We start from the raw sequence: 13545 nt of genomic DNA on the forward strand, positions 1-13545 counted from the left end.
GTATGATGGGTATTTAAAAGAAGAGGTTAGACAAAAACATTTATGCTTAGCCAGAGATACCCTTTTTTTTTTGCATTTAAAATTTCTATAAAAAAATAAATGCCATAAAGATGTCATGTTATTGAACATAGAAGTGTTAAGCCTCATAAAATTGTAAATAAAAAATATATAGTATATTAAAATGTGTTAAGTTACATGTTTTTTAAAAACAAAGGGACAAGTACATTTAATATATCTATTTTAATTTAGTATATATATATATATATATATATATATATATATATATATATATATATATATATATATATATATATTTAAAATAAAAAATAAAAAAACATATATAAGTCGCACTGGACTATATTTCGCATTTATTTAGAACCAAGAGAAAACATTACCATTTACAGCGAGAGGGCAGTGAGCAGCATAGAGCGCCCTCTCACGGCTGGAGATGGTAGTGTTTTGTCTTGGTTAATTTCTCTTAGTTCATTTCTCTTGGTTCATGTCAAATTAATTTTGATAAATAAGTCACAGGACCAGCCAAACTATGAAAGAAGTGCGACTTATAGTCCGGAAAATACAGTATATATATATATGGCAGGTTAACATATATTCATTAGCAGTGTTGGGAACGTTACTTTAAAAAGTAATTAGTTATAGTTACTCACTACTTGTTCCAAAAAAGTAAACTGAGTTAGTAACTGAATTACTCTATAATAAAAGTAACTCGTAACAACAAAAAAAAAAAGTTGCTACATGTCAGAGATTTTGTACTTTTTTTTTTTTTTTTTTTTTGCAGTTTTCACAAGTCAGTTGAAATGAGTAGAACAGACAGATACATAACTTTTAATATGTATTGCATGTCAACAGACAGCAAGAGTTTTATCCTAAACTTCAAGTATAATCTTTGTAAGAAAAGTGTTTTTGGCCACTAGCTTTGTAGATGGGTGTCACACATTACATGTACACATTACATGCACGTTCTTGCCTTTGACCACAATCAATTTGAAGTAGTGCTTATATCTTCACCTTGAAAATGCCAACTTTTCATCGGATTGCTCCTGACTCACCATCTCTGCTGCAAATCTGTGTAGCTGTTGCGTGTGTGTGTGTGTTTGGCGCCACTGGCGCAGCTGCGTGTGTCGGCATGTGTGTAAAAACACTGGCTCTGATTGGCTATCATGAAACACATGACTCTGCCTTCGCCAATCACAACCGCTTATCTCGTCATTAACCCACCTGCTCACTCGCTGTGTGAGCCAGGGGTCCGTTCGGATAGTTTATTAAATCAATGCATAGTAACGCACCGCATTTAACGTTCAGGAACGTTAACGGCGTTGTAACGACGGGAAAAGTAATTAGTTAGATTACCGCGTTACTGAAAAAATAACGTCGTTACATAACGCCGTTCTTTTAAACGCCGTTATTCCAAACACTGTTCATTAGCGCCTCTGTCGGTAGATAACTAAGCTGCGTTTCCACCACAGTAACTTTATCCAAGAACTAGGGACTTTGGACTGGTACTCAGTGTGTTTCCATGGCAGGAACCAGGAGCTAAAATCAACCATCATTTATTTCAGATAATTTTCATAATATTACTGTTATTGTGTCATGAAATGTAATTTTAAAAGTATTTCAGGCGAGAATGTAGTTGTGTAAAACTTAAATCTGTGGTTTATTTTTAAAGACAGCGCCTATTTAAAAATGAGTTTCACTGATTCGGAGATGGTCAGCTTCACAATATCAGCGTCAGCTCAGTGCTCACGTATCCGCCGAGAGCAGCCTCACCTCGGCCGGTCCTTCTGATATGTGCCGCTGGCTCTGATGTCCTTTTGTTGGGTAAAGATAAAATATTATTATTTTTGTGTAAATATATATATATATATATATATATATATATATATATATATATATATATATATATATATATATATAATTATTATTATTATCAGTGAAATCGCAGAGTAAGTCCTGCACTTGCCAAGCAGCTGCCATTGAAATGATTGGAAACATCTGGCTTGATTTTAGACCACCTTGGTTCAGGCTATCATGATGGCAACACTTTTTCAGCTTGCATTCATATTAACTTTTCATAACCTATTTCATCATATACTCTTACAGATGGTAGTTTTTGAGCTTTCACGGCTAAAGCATATGCTAGCTGAGCAAAGCGCTGAACATGAAGTCACTATGACAGTCCTCTTTATTATTCAGAGGTTGTAATCAGATTGTGGATCGGACCATGGGGGTCTTGAACAAGAAGGCCATTCTGACGTAAGCGCACCCACTGCCGTTATTACAACCCTAATGACACACTCCGCATGCTGCATGCTGAGCGCTCAACTTCAGGGGGTCTGTCATGAACGGTTGCAGTGAAGTGTCATCAATGTGCATCAATCACCAGTGCAACACAAAATCCTTTAACATCACAAAAAAGAAAAAAGAAACCAAGCCCTTCAGATAATGTCTTTCATGGTTCAGTGGCCTTACAGGGGTCCCTCCTGCATGGCCCTGAAATGGGCAAATTAATCGTTACTTTGGAACAAATTGGAATTACACCCCTCGATGCATTAATGTCAGAATGCAAGCCAGATTCCCTGACAGGGTGAGAAGCTTTGTGAGGCAGTGAGATGCTAGGATAAAACTGCATTTATCTTCTTCTCTTGCTCCTGTGGTGTGAGAGAATGGTTAAATGACTTGTGCACAGTGAGTAACAGACACGACAGAGTTGGAAAAAGACATGTTGGTTTGCCCACTGGCAAGCATCACTAAGCCCTTGAGAAAAAGCTTTGAACTCATCTATCATTGAGTGATGAAAGTAATGCTTCCATTATCAAATCATTACACTCCGTGATATTTTATAAGATCTGAGAAACATCTTCATCACTTTCTAAGATTGTGGTACGCTTTGAAGTCCCATTACCAATTTAATGTACTACTATTTTTTTTTTTTTTTTTTTTTTTTTTGCGAACCAATAGAATAAACTTCTATCGAACATAAAATTAATATTACATTTAAAGTAGCCATATTTAAACACATTCGCTTGCCCCTTAAAATGAAGATTGTGGCCTGTCCAAGGAATTCAAATCATGTAGTACCATAATTCTGATATTAGCTATTAAATTGATATCCAGTTCACTGTAGTGAATGATATTTAGCGATGTCCAATAATGATATCCATTATAAAACTGAGGCATAAAATAGTCATTTCATTCATAGACATAATCTTACTGAATAATATTATATATAAGATTATTATTATTTTTTTATTTTTTTTTTGCAAAACAACTTTTTTATATAAATATGTTTATTCTCAACATTTAATTTGAACTTTTTCTTGAAACAATTTTTTTTTCTTGTAATTTAATGTTCATCCAAAGTGATTTTTTCTATACCCTATTTGTGAAAAGTGCTATTCAGTCCCTGAGAATGGCTCTTTATTGAGATCTTGAGTGCCCTTTGTCTTGACTGATATCTGAATAGTTATGGTACTGTTGCGTTTAGCATCAATAACAGAAATAATAATAATAAATTCACAAGTATTGTTTATTACGAAGGTCACATTTTTTTAAGTACCTAAAAACAGACTTGTCTTGAACTCAAGCACTGAGGCAGAAAAATTGTACCACTATTTTTACACTAAAATAGTGTTAAAAACTGAGGATAGCCCCAAACATGAGCGCGGACAACAACACTGTAAATGATAAAATATGTTCTTGAATATACCGCATTTATAAAAATGAGATTTGTAAAAAAATAATAAAATAGACTTTGCTCGTATATCAGGAAATAATGATTCATATAACACAAGCCACTGTCGGTTTTACTGCAAGTTCATATGTGTATAATGCATTAGTGTTTAAAAATATGAAACAAAAACAAAAGCAATTATTATAAAGCTGATAGACAAAGAGGATTTTGGCGGGACAGGACAAATGTGCAGTCTCTGTATGTGTATAAAAAAATATAATCAGAAACACTGCGTGAAGAATACAATTATTATATTCACATCCATGATTCATGGGAAATGTAAATTAGTGTATGAAAAATTACATTTAAAAACAGGCTCATATTCAGATCATGATCAGCTGCACAGTCTGTACAATTCCCTACATATTTGAAAAAAAAAAAAATAAAATATATATATATATATATATATATATATATATATATATATATATATATATATATATATATATATATATATATATATATATATATATGAAGAGTTCAGATGCAAAAGCCTCTAAATGCCATCTGAAATTTTCATCTAAAATTTGGATTTTTATCAGGCTCCTATATTTATTTTCAGTTATTTCACTTTAATATTCTGGCAAAGGACCTGCACATTGCCATTAAAGTAAAATGACTCAACCTAAGCATAGGAGCTTGATAAAACTCCTAATTTTAGATGCAAATTTCAGATGGCATTTAGAGGCTTTTGCATCTGAACTCTTCATATATATATATATGTAGAGACACAGCATTGACTTTTTTCAAGCTGGTAGTTGTGGTCATTTAATAATTTTTCTGGTTCACTAAGGAGGAAAATTTCAGTCTGGTGAAGCAGTGGCAAATCACGTCTGTTGATTTAATTTTTGAATGCTATTTTGCATCCCGCTATTCAGCAGGAAATGAGGTAATGGCTGTGTAGACAAGACAATTACTTCACGTGAGGTAATATTGAGAGTTTTTCAGTCTGGGATCTCCCGCTCAGTCCCTTCCTCTTTCAAAGACTCATCCTCAACCTCTTGTGGTTCTTCCTCCTGCAAGACACAAAATTATCCTATTAAGGGAAAATAACATTTTATGTAAAAAAAAAAATAATAATAATAAATAAAAAAACTTCTTAAGAAGTTCATAAATGATTCAGCTTGAATAGTCAGATATTTGACTAATAATCCAAAATAAAATGGATATAACACAATATTAACCATATGTAAGGTATTATTACCATATTAACGAAGTAAATATTTAAACTGAAATAAAATCTAGGGTATCAGCAGTATCATTAGATGAAAAAGTGGGATCAAGCCATCCCTGATAATAATGTTCTTTTAGTTTGAATTACGCAAACAACAAAGTAAGTGTCCACACCTTAAGTCATATCTTGTTTTAACTGAATTTTTTTTTTTTGTTTTTTTTTTTTCAAAAAAAAAAAAGAAGAAACCTTGCTAGGCTATTGCATACATTTGCTTTATCTAATTTGGATGTGTGTGTGTGTGTGTATAACATAGAAAATCACTATGAAGCAAGGTTGTAAACTATTTTGACATGTTACGCTTAACTCTGAATAATGGTAATTTCAATGCCTCTACAACAAAGAGTAAACGTCACGCCAGAGTCACTTACACAAACTGCAAATTTAGAGAAGACGACAAACAGGAAATGACGGCCATCTCAGCTTTTAAGTGAGTCTGACAGTTGCAATTATCCCCTCCTCCAAAGGTTAATAAACACATCTACGCACAGCCATGTGTGATGGCAGAGCCCCGACCACACACTACACTCAAAACAGCTGAGAAGCACATGATGATTCATGGCTTTACTTACAGAAAGCATCAAGAGTACAAAACAATGACGAAATCTCATTAAAAATCATCTATTGTTTCTTAAAGCTCTTAATACATTTATAGGAACAAATCTTATTATAATAGTAATAGTTATCTTGTAATTGCATAGTAATAACTTTATAATGAAAGGTTCTCAATATATAGAAAATTACTTTAGGGCTGTATAATTTTTCAGACAACTTTAAAAGTACCTATATTGTCCTCCAAAGCTCTTAAAGTGTTAGTTCACCCAAAAATGAAAATAAGGCTGAAATAGATGGACTGAATCAATTCAACACCCACTGACTGAAATGATAGAGCTTGAAAAATCAAAGGGCATTTTTAATATAACTCTGACTGTATTCGTCAAAAAAAAAAAAAAAAAAAAAAAAGTTGTATACACCTTGGATGCCTCGGGGGTGAGTAAAACAGACTATTTTTCATTTTTGGGTGAACTAACCCTTTAATAAATTTATAGAAGCAAATGCAAGACTATCATAACAACATAGCAATTACATGATAATAACCTATTCATTAAATAGTACCGTATTTTTCGAACTATAAGTCGCACCTAAGTCACATCAGTCCAAAAATACGTCATGATGAGAAAAAAAAACAAAAAAAACATATATAAGTCGCACTGGACTATAAGTCGCATTTATTTAGAACCAAGAACCAAGAGAAAACATTACCATCTCCAGCCACGAGATGGTGCTCTATGATTTCAGTGTAGACTACAGGAGCACTGAGCAGCAGTATAGAGTATAGAGCGCCCTCTCGTGGCTGGAGACGATAATGTTTTCTCTTGGTTTATTTCTCTCGGTTCATGTCAAATTAATTTTGATGAATAAGTCACACCTGACTATAAGTCGCAGGACCAGCCAAACTATGAAAAAAAGTGTGACTTATAGTCCGGAAAATACGGTAATAGCTTTGTAATGAAGTTTGTGCACAATATAAGGAAAACTACTTCAGGCCAGCTTAATTTACAGACATACAAACATCAGTTTTGTGATGCATGTCCAATATTTGGCTTCAAGAGCAGTTGATCTAAGCAGACAGCTTTGCTTTATTCAGCAATGTCGCTCTCATATGGGTCTTGTCTCTGTCTATGGATGACTTTTGATATGCAGCCAGGCCTCTATGAAAAATTAGTAACTTTTTCCTGAACTCTGGGCACTCTGCCATTGCCGGCCCGTGTGATGATATAAATCTCATGGTGGGACGACACCTCCTGAACCTTGCTGCCGGATCAGCCGGTGCCATCCACCAAATCTCTCTGACAAGCCTGCCAATTTTCCAATTACTTCTGGTGCCATACATTATCATCAGAACAGTCAGCACTTAAAAGGGGTACAAGAGGGGAGGGCGGTCCGGTGCATGCTAAAAATCTCATGGAGTGCCTCGATTGAGCTTCTCCACACTCCCACGGACACACATGGACTCAAACGCTTACTCGTTGAGCCATGTCATGGGCCATTTGTGATTTAGTGTTTGTCCTGGGGCAGGGTGAAATCAGGGCTCTTGGATACTTCTTGGTTGCTTGTTCTTGAGACACCAGCTACACAGGGAGCTCACCAGTAAACAAACAAACAAACAAACAAACAAAAAAAACTACCATTTATAAGCTTGAGGTTGATGAGACTTTTTGTTTTTAAAATAAATATCTTATGCTCAGCAAGGATGCATTTATTTGATCAGAAATACACTTAAATCCGTAATATTTATAACTTAAAATAACTGTTTTCTATTTTAAAATGAATCTTCTGCATCATTACTACAGTCTGAAGTGTCACATGATCCATCAGAAATCATTCTAATATTCTGCTATTTAGTTTATACACCATCTAATGGTTTTTAATTTCCCTTACTGATTTCATTCCACGGTAAAACTGTATTCATTAATTTTTATTAGCATCTTACCCCAAACATTTGAACAATATATATATATATATATATATATATATATATATATATATATATATATATATATATATATATATATATATATATATATACATACATTTATATATATATTTCAGCTATTTATATAATGTACATCATTACTGCAATAATAAATAATAGTCAAGAGTTACGAACTTAAGCAATGTTTTTCAGTTGCACTGAAATTGCACTGATTTCAATGTTATTGCGACCAGCGCATTCAACTTGAGAACATTTACACTGAATTCAGCTCTCAATTTTGAGTATATTTTATGTCATATGTAGCCAGGTCTGTAAGAGTTTTAAGATCAAATGCAAACTGAGACATAGGCAGTATATAATACTGAAAAAAGGGGGGAACATTGTCAGTATTAGGTGGTTCTTCCTGTTCTGATTTAGCGTATATGGAAAGTTTGAGAAGCACAGCAATATGACATAAAAAGAACAGAACTCACACATATCGTCCATGCCCAACCAGATGAAACACTTTTGCTGAAAACTGCAATATGTAAAAAATAAAAATAATAAAAATAATACATAAATATGACGTTCTTCACTCTACAAAGCTTCGATTTCAAATCTTCTTCTTTTAAAACAGGACAATCATTTTGCTGACAGTGTGACATTTTCTTTGCGAGGCAGAGACATGGTGGAGATGCTGGCCCACTGCGGGCCGATCACACTGACAGGCTGCGGCTTTGTGGGATATCTCCATCACTCTCCTCCAGGGAAAGCTAGAGCCTTCATTCTGCCATTCACTCTCCATGCAGCAGCCAGTCCTCTGGCCACTGCTTTTACATGTATAATGAAATGTCACATTCTTCATTTTAGATTATAAAATTAAAAAAGCTCATGTGAAATAGTGAGTGAGCTAGAGGCATAAGGGAGAGTCAAAGCATGCAAAGACGGAAGAAAAGCAAGAGCGTAGTCTGGACCCTAGGTGGCAATAAAGGCCTGTGGTGTGTTAATGCATCTAAGTCGGAAACCCCTGCTGCCTTACAGCGCCACAATCAAAGCCCATTCTTTTTTTTCTTTCCACCACCCACACTACATGCAGAAAACTTCATAAAGTGGGATTAAAATAAAGCTGTGCTGAAAAAAAAAAAAAAAAGAAAATACATAAAAAGAATTAAAATCATACAACGCTGCTTTTACTTTAATAAGCTTTAGCATCCTTTATCAAGCTGGCACAGTCCTCAAAGAATTAGCGGGCTAATTAGTATGACTTAGTCCTTTATCATGTTTTCTGCTTTCTTTGTATTTATTTGTGCATGCATATATGGCTTTAACGAGTTGTTAAGGAAAGAAACAGCTTTCCGGCCTCCCCCCGTTTGATGGGTGCCGGCGTGCATCTACAATCCCGCATGCTCTGTGGAAGACAAATTGATGTCCCACAACGAAGATGAAAACACGCAGCATGTAAGAAAGCAGGAGAGACATCTAGAGAAAATGAAACGCTGTGGCTCAAACCAATGGGTGTCTTCAGGCAGACGCAAGAGAGAGAGATAGCAAGAGTGCTATCAGGCCACAGGATTCTTCATTACCCCTTCATAGAGATGGTGGAAAAATATTTACCAGTCAATGTAATTTGAAAAAGCTGTACTCAGCCAGGGAGACTGGAATTTCAAGTTACTTTTTTTATTTTTTACAAGCCATTTATTGGCATGTTCTGAAATAATCTGAATATTTCACCTACAGGACATTTTAAAGCGGTTGATACAGATTATCTCATTGATTATATAATTAAACTGTTTGAGTGCCTCAAATAAAACAACTTAATATTTTGTTTGATCAACTTTTTTATTGTTATTAGATCAACAAAACAGCATCCATACAATGTAATATTTTTTAAAATGTTTAATGGCACTAACCTGGCAAACAAACAAAAAAAAAAAAAAAAAAAAAAAAAGAAAGAATAAGGTATGATTATTTAATTCTCAAAAGCATATGTATCCACCTGGTACCATATAAACACACTTTGTTTCTAGGCAAACTAAGAGAAGTCCCTAAATCAGCCAATTAGATTACAGCTTTATGACCAAAATTAATATACAGCTCTTCTGAATCGAAGTCATCAAAGTTTTTTTTTTTTTTTTTTTTTTTTAATCAGCAGGGAAATATTAAATTGATCAAAAGTGAAAGTAAATGATAATGTAAATATATATATATATATATATATATATATATATATATATATATATATATATATATATATATATATATATATATATATATATATATATATATATGGTAACACTTAAGAATAAGGTTCCATTAGTTAATGTTAGTTAATGTATTAATTAACATGAACAAACAATGAATAATACATTTATTACTTTATTTATTCATCTTCGTTAATGTTAGTTAATGAAAATACAGTTATTCATTGTTAGTTCATGGTAATTCACAGTGCATTAACTAATGTTAACAAGCACAACTTTTGATTTAAATAATGCATTAGTAAATGTTGAAATTAACATGAACTAAGACTTATAAATGCTGTAGAAGGATTGTTTTTGCTTAGTTCATGTTAACGAAAGTAGTTAACTAACATTAACTAATGGAACCTTATTCTAAAGTGTTACCATATATATATATATATATATATATATATATATATATATATATATATATATATATATATATATATATATGTATATATTTAATTGAACTGTTTTCAACATTAATAATAACAATGAATGTTTCTTGTACACCAAATCAGCATTTAAATTCTGAAGGATCATGTGACAGAGTAATACCTTCTGAAAATCCATTTTATACCTTTACATGATTAAAACATATATCTTACATTTACAATTGTAATATTATTTTACAGTATTACTGTTTTACTGTTTTCGGCAGTTTCGGAAGATTCTGTTTATGTGTCTGTTTTCATAAAAATCTTCTATGTCTGGGTTTATACAACACAATCTAACTTTGCTACAGCATGGATCAACTTGATGGTTCATATGGACGGAGGAGGACTGGCCCTCTGACTGAGCCTGGTTTCTCCCAAGGTTTTTTTCTCCATTTTTTATCCAAAGCGATTTACAAATGATAGAAGCAATCAGATCAAAAACAGCGTACTGTACAAGTGCTATGACAAAGCCTCAGTTAGTCTTGTGCAGAATGCATAGCTAGGGATTTTTTATTTTATTTTTTTAAATATGAAATACAAGAAAAGTCCTATTAGTTGGTTAAGCACAGACGAAAAAGATGAGTCTTTAGATGTTTCTTGAAAATGAGTAAAGACTCATTGAGATTGGGAGGTCATTCCACAAACTGGGCACAGTCCAGGAAAAGGTCAGTGATTGAGTGTTTACTATTGTCCCTTTGAACTGAAACACTATTTTCCTATTTTGATACTGTGAAGCTGCTTTGACACAATCTGTATTGTTAAAAGCGCTATATAAATAAAGTAGACTTGACAACTAGTTGATACGAGTAAACAAATCTACATGAGTAAACAAAATGAGTGTGATGGTGGTCTAACAGCACATACTCAAGGACATATGTGTGTTTCAGCGTAGTAGACATGACACAATTGCATTCAGTCATAAACACTTGCTTAATTAGGCAGCTGAAGCTGTGCGTTATGCGCTACATTGAGCCACCTCTGGCCCTATCGCCGTTTTCTCTCACACACCCACTGCCAGCAAAACCCAATCACCAGAAAGCACAATTAAATTTCATGACTATGCATATTTGCGCTTCCCATTTTCATTTATTACAAAGGGCATTCATTAATCTACCTTTTTTCCTAGAGAATGGATTTTCATTTTAGTGAGGTGTGACAGATACTGAGGTGAACTTACCAAGAGATGGCTAATTAAATCAGCAGTAAAATGCTCAAGCCAGATATTTTGTTCTCTTTTTTTCCCTTTTCTTTTTTTTTTTTTTTTTTTTGGTTGCATCTGATAAGAGCCAATGCTGCGAGGAGGAGGTGTGGTATACGGAAAAGAGGAGCTACTTTCTCTCCATTTCCAATTTCAGGTGAAATAGTAAATCACAGATAAATGTAAGTGCTCAAATTCTGCAAGAAAATTGGTGACATGGCTACATGCATGGATGGAGGCTTCCAGCAAATGAATGGATAGCGAACTAAAAGCTAAACAACATCCATCATAAAAGCAGAAGCAATAAATAGCACGCTAATAAAGTAGCAACTAAAACATGCACTCGCAAGTGAAAATAGATAAGATGCATCTGCACCTGCACAGTGGCTTGTGTGAATCAACTGACAAAGTCCATGCTGGTAAAAAGAAGGTCTTAAAAAAAACCCACAATCATCTACTTAAATAAGATAAACAATAAAAGCATATGTATGTGTCTGTGTGTGTGTGTGTGTATACACACATATATACACACACATCCACTGGCCACTTTATTAGATATATCTTGCTAGTATCGGGTTGGACCCACTTTTGCCTTCAGAACTGCCTTAATTCTTCGTGGCAAAGATTCAATAAGGTGTTGGAAACATTTGTGCACACAACTGCCGCTCATTTATTTTTCGGATCATTCTCTGTAATTCCTAGAGTTGGTTGTGTGTGAAAATCCCAGGAGATCAGCAGTTTTTGAAATACTCAGACCAGCCCGTCTGGCACTAACAACCATTCCATGTTCAAGGTCACTTAAACCCCCTTTCTTCCCCACTCTGATGCTCGGTTTGAACTTCAGCAAGTCGTCTTCACCACATCTAGATGCCTAAATGCATTGAGTTGCTGCCATGTGATTGGCTGATTAGTAAATTGTATTACCAAGAAATTGAACAGGTGTACCTAATGAAGTGTCTGGTAAGTGTAATATATATATATATATATATATATATATATATATATATATATATATATATATATATATATATATATATATATATATATATATATATATATATATATACTAGGGGTGTCACGATTCTCCAAATCCTCGATTCGATTGCATTTTCGATTCTAAGGTCACGGTTCGATTCGATTCTCGATTTTTACATTTATTCTCTTTAAAGCACAGATTGTCATTTTTCAAACTAGACTTTTATGTAATATAAAATCTGACCTTTGTTTGCAATGTACCACATTACACTGTCAAATTTAAAACTTTTATTAACAACATAATGTAACAATAACTTATATCTTTAGTCAATTGAAAACTTAAAATAAACTGCCATCCAGTTTCTCTTTTGTAAGTGCAGTCACAAAAGATGACATTCAAGTTCATAACAAAACAAACAAAAACAATAAAAAAATGACTAAACTAACCTTCAAATATTACGATGTATCTATTTAAAAGATTAAAGATAAAACACTTGTTAAACACTTCACTGTCATTCATTTAGATTTATTTATTTATAATATATATATATATATATATATATATATATATATATATATATATATATATATATATATATATTATGTATGTATGTCCAGTATGTGTTTGTGTGTGTGTGTGTGTGCATCATTACAGTCTGTAAAATATGTGTATCTCTTATTACAAGACTGCAATCACTAGCAATCAGCAGAATTCCAGTTAATCAAGTATCTACAAAAGATCTACTCTATAAACAATGCATTAAATTACATTAAAGACAAAAATAAATTAAACAAGCAAAAGAAATGATTACTCGCATGTATCTGGTCCACTGATGAAGTCATGGGTCAAGTCAAGTGAATTATTACTCATTTTCTAACAGGCGTCGAATACTGACTTTAGGAAAAGGGGAATAACCAATGACATTTGAGATAAAAACTAAAACAGAAAGCCCCGCCCCATGACTGACAAAAATAAAATTGTTCGCGCGAGCAGAGGTGAGATGATCGAGCGCGAGGATGTGGGGAATGAGCATGAGTGCGCGAGGGCTTTTATTGCGCGCAGAGTACATGTCACGCGCGCGCGAGAGTTTGAAATGAGCTCGCGGGCTCCCGTTTCTTCGCATCCGATTCAGTTTTCCTCTCGCGGAAGCCATATAGCGCGCGCGCCAGCATCAGTTGAATGCTCGGTTATTTTTGTCATTGATTTGCCGTCATACAACATGGGGGCGTGGCAGCATCG

At 33.8% G+C, this 13545-nt stretch overlaps 1 protein-coding gene across 1 annotated transcript in view; it reads right to left on the reverse strand.

The window, feature by feature from the left end:
- Positions 1 to 4451: 4451 nt before the first annotated feature.
- The window catches only part of LOC113070161 (PHD finger protein 14-like), an 84522-nt gene continuing 75428 nt past the window's right edge, over positions 4452 to 13545 (reverse strand). Inside the window, exon 18 of the mRNA XM_026243373.1 lies at positions 4452 to 4764. Within this exon, the coding sequence (XP_026099158.1) occupies positions 4693 to 4764 (72 nt within the window). The 3' untranslated portion in view covers positions 4452 to 4692. The remainder of the gene's footprint in view (positions 4765 to 13545) is intronic.

This window comes from Carassius auratus, unplaced genomic scaffold (genome assembly GCF_003368295.1).
Source record: "Carassius auratus strain Wakin unplaced genomic scaffold, ASM336829v1 scaf_tig00003137, whole genome shotgun sequence".
In the NCBI taxonomy this organism is placed as follows: domain Eukaryota; kingdom Metazoa; phylum Chordata; class Actinopteri; order Cypriniformes; family Cyprinidae; genus Carassius; species Carassius auratus.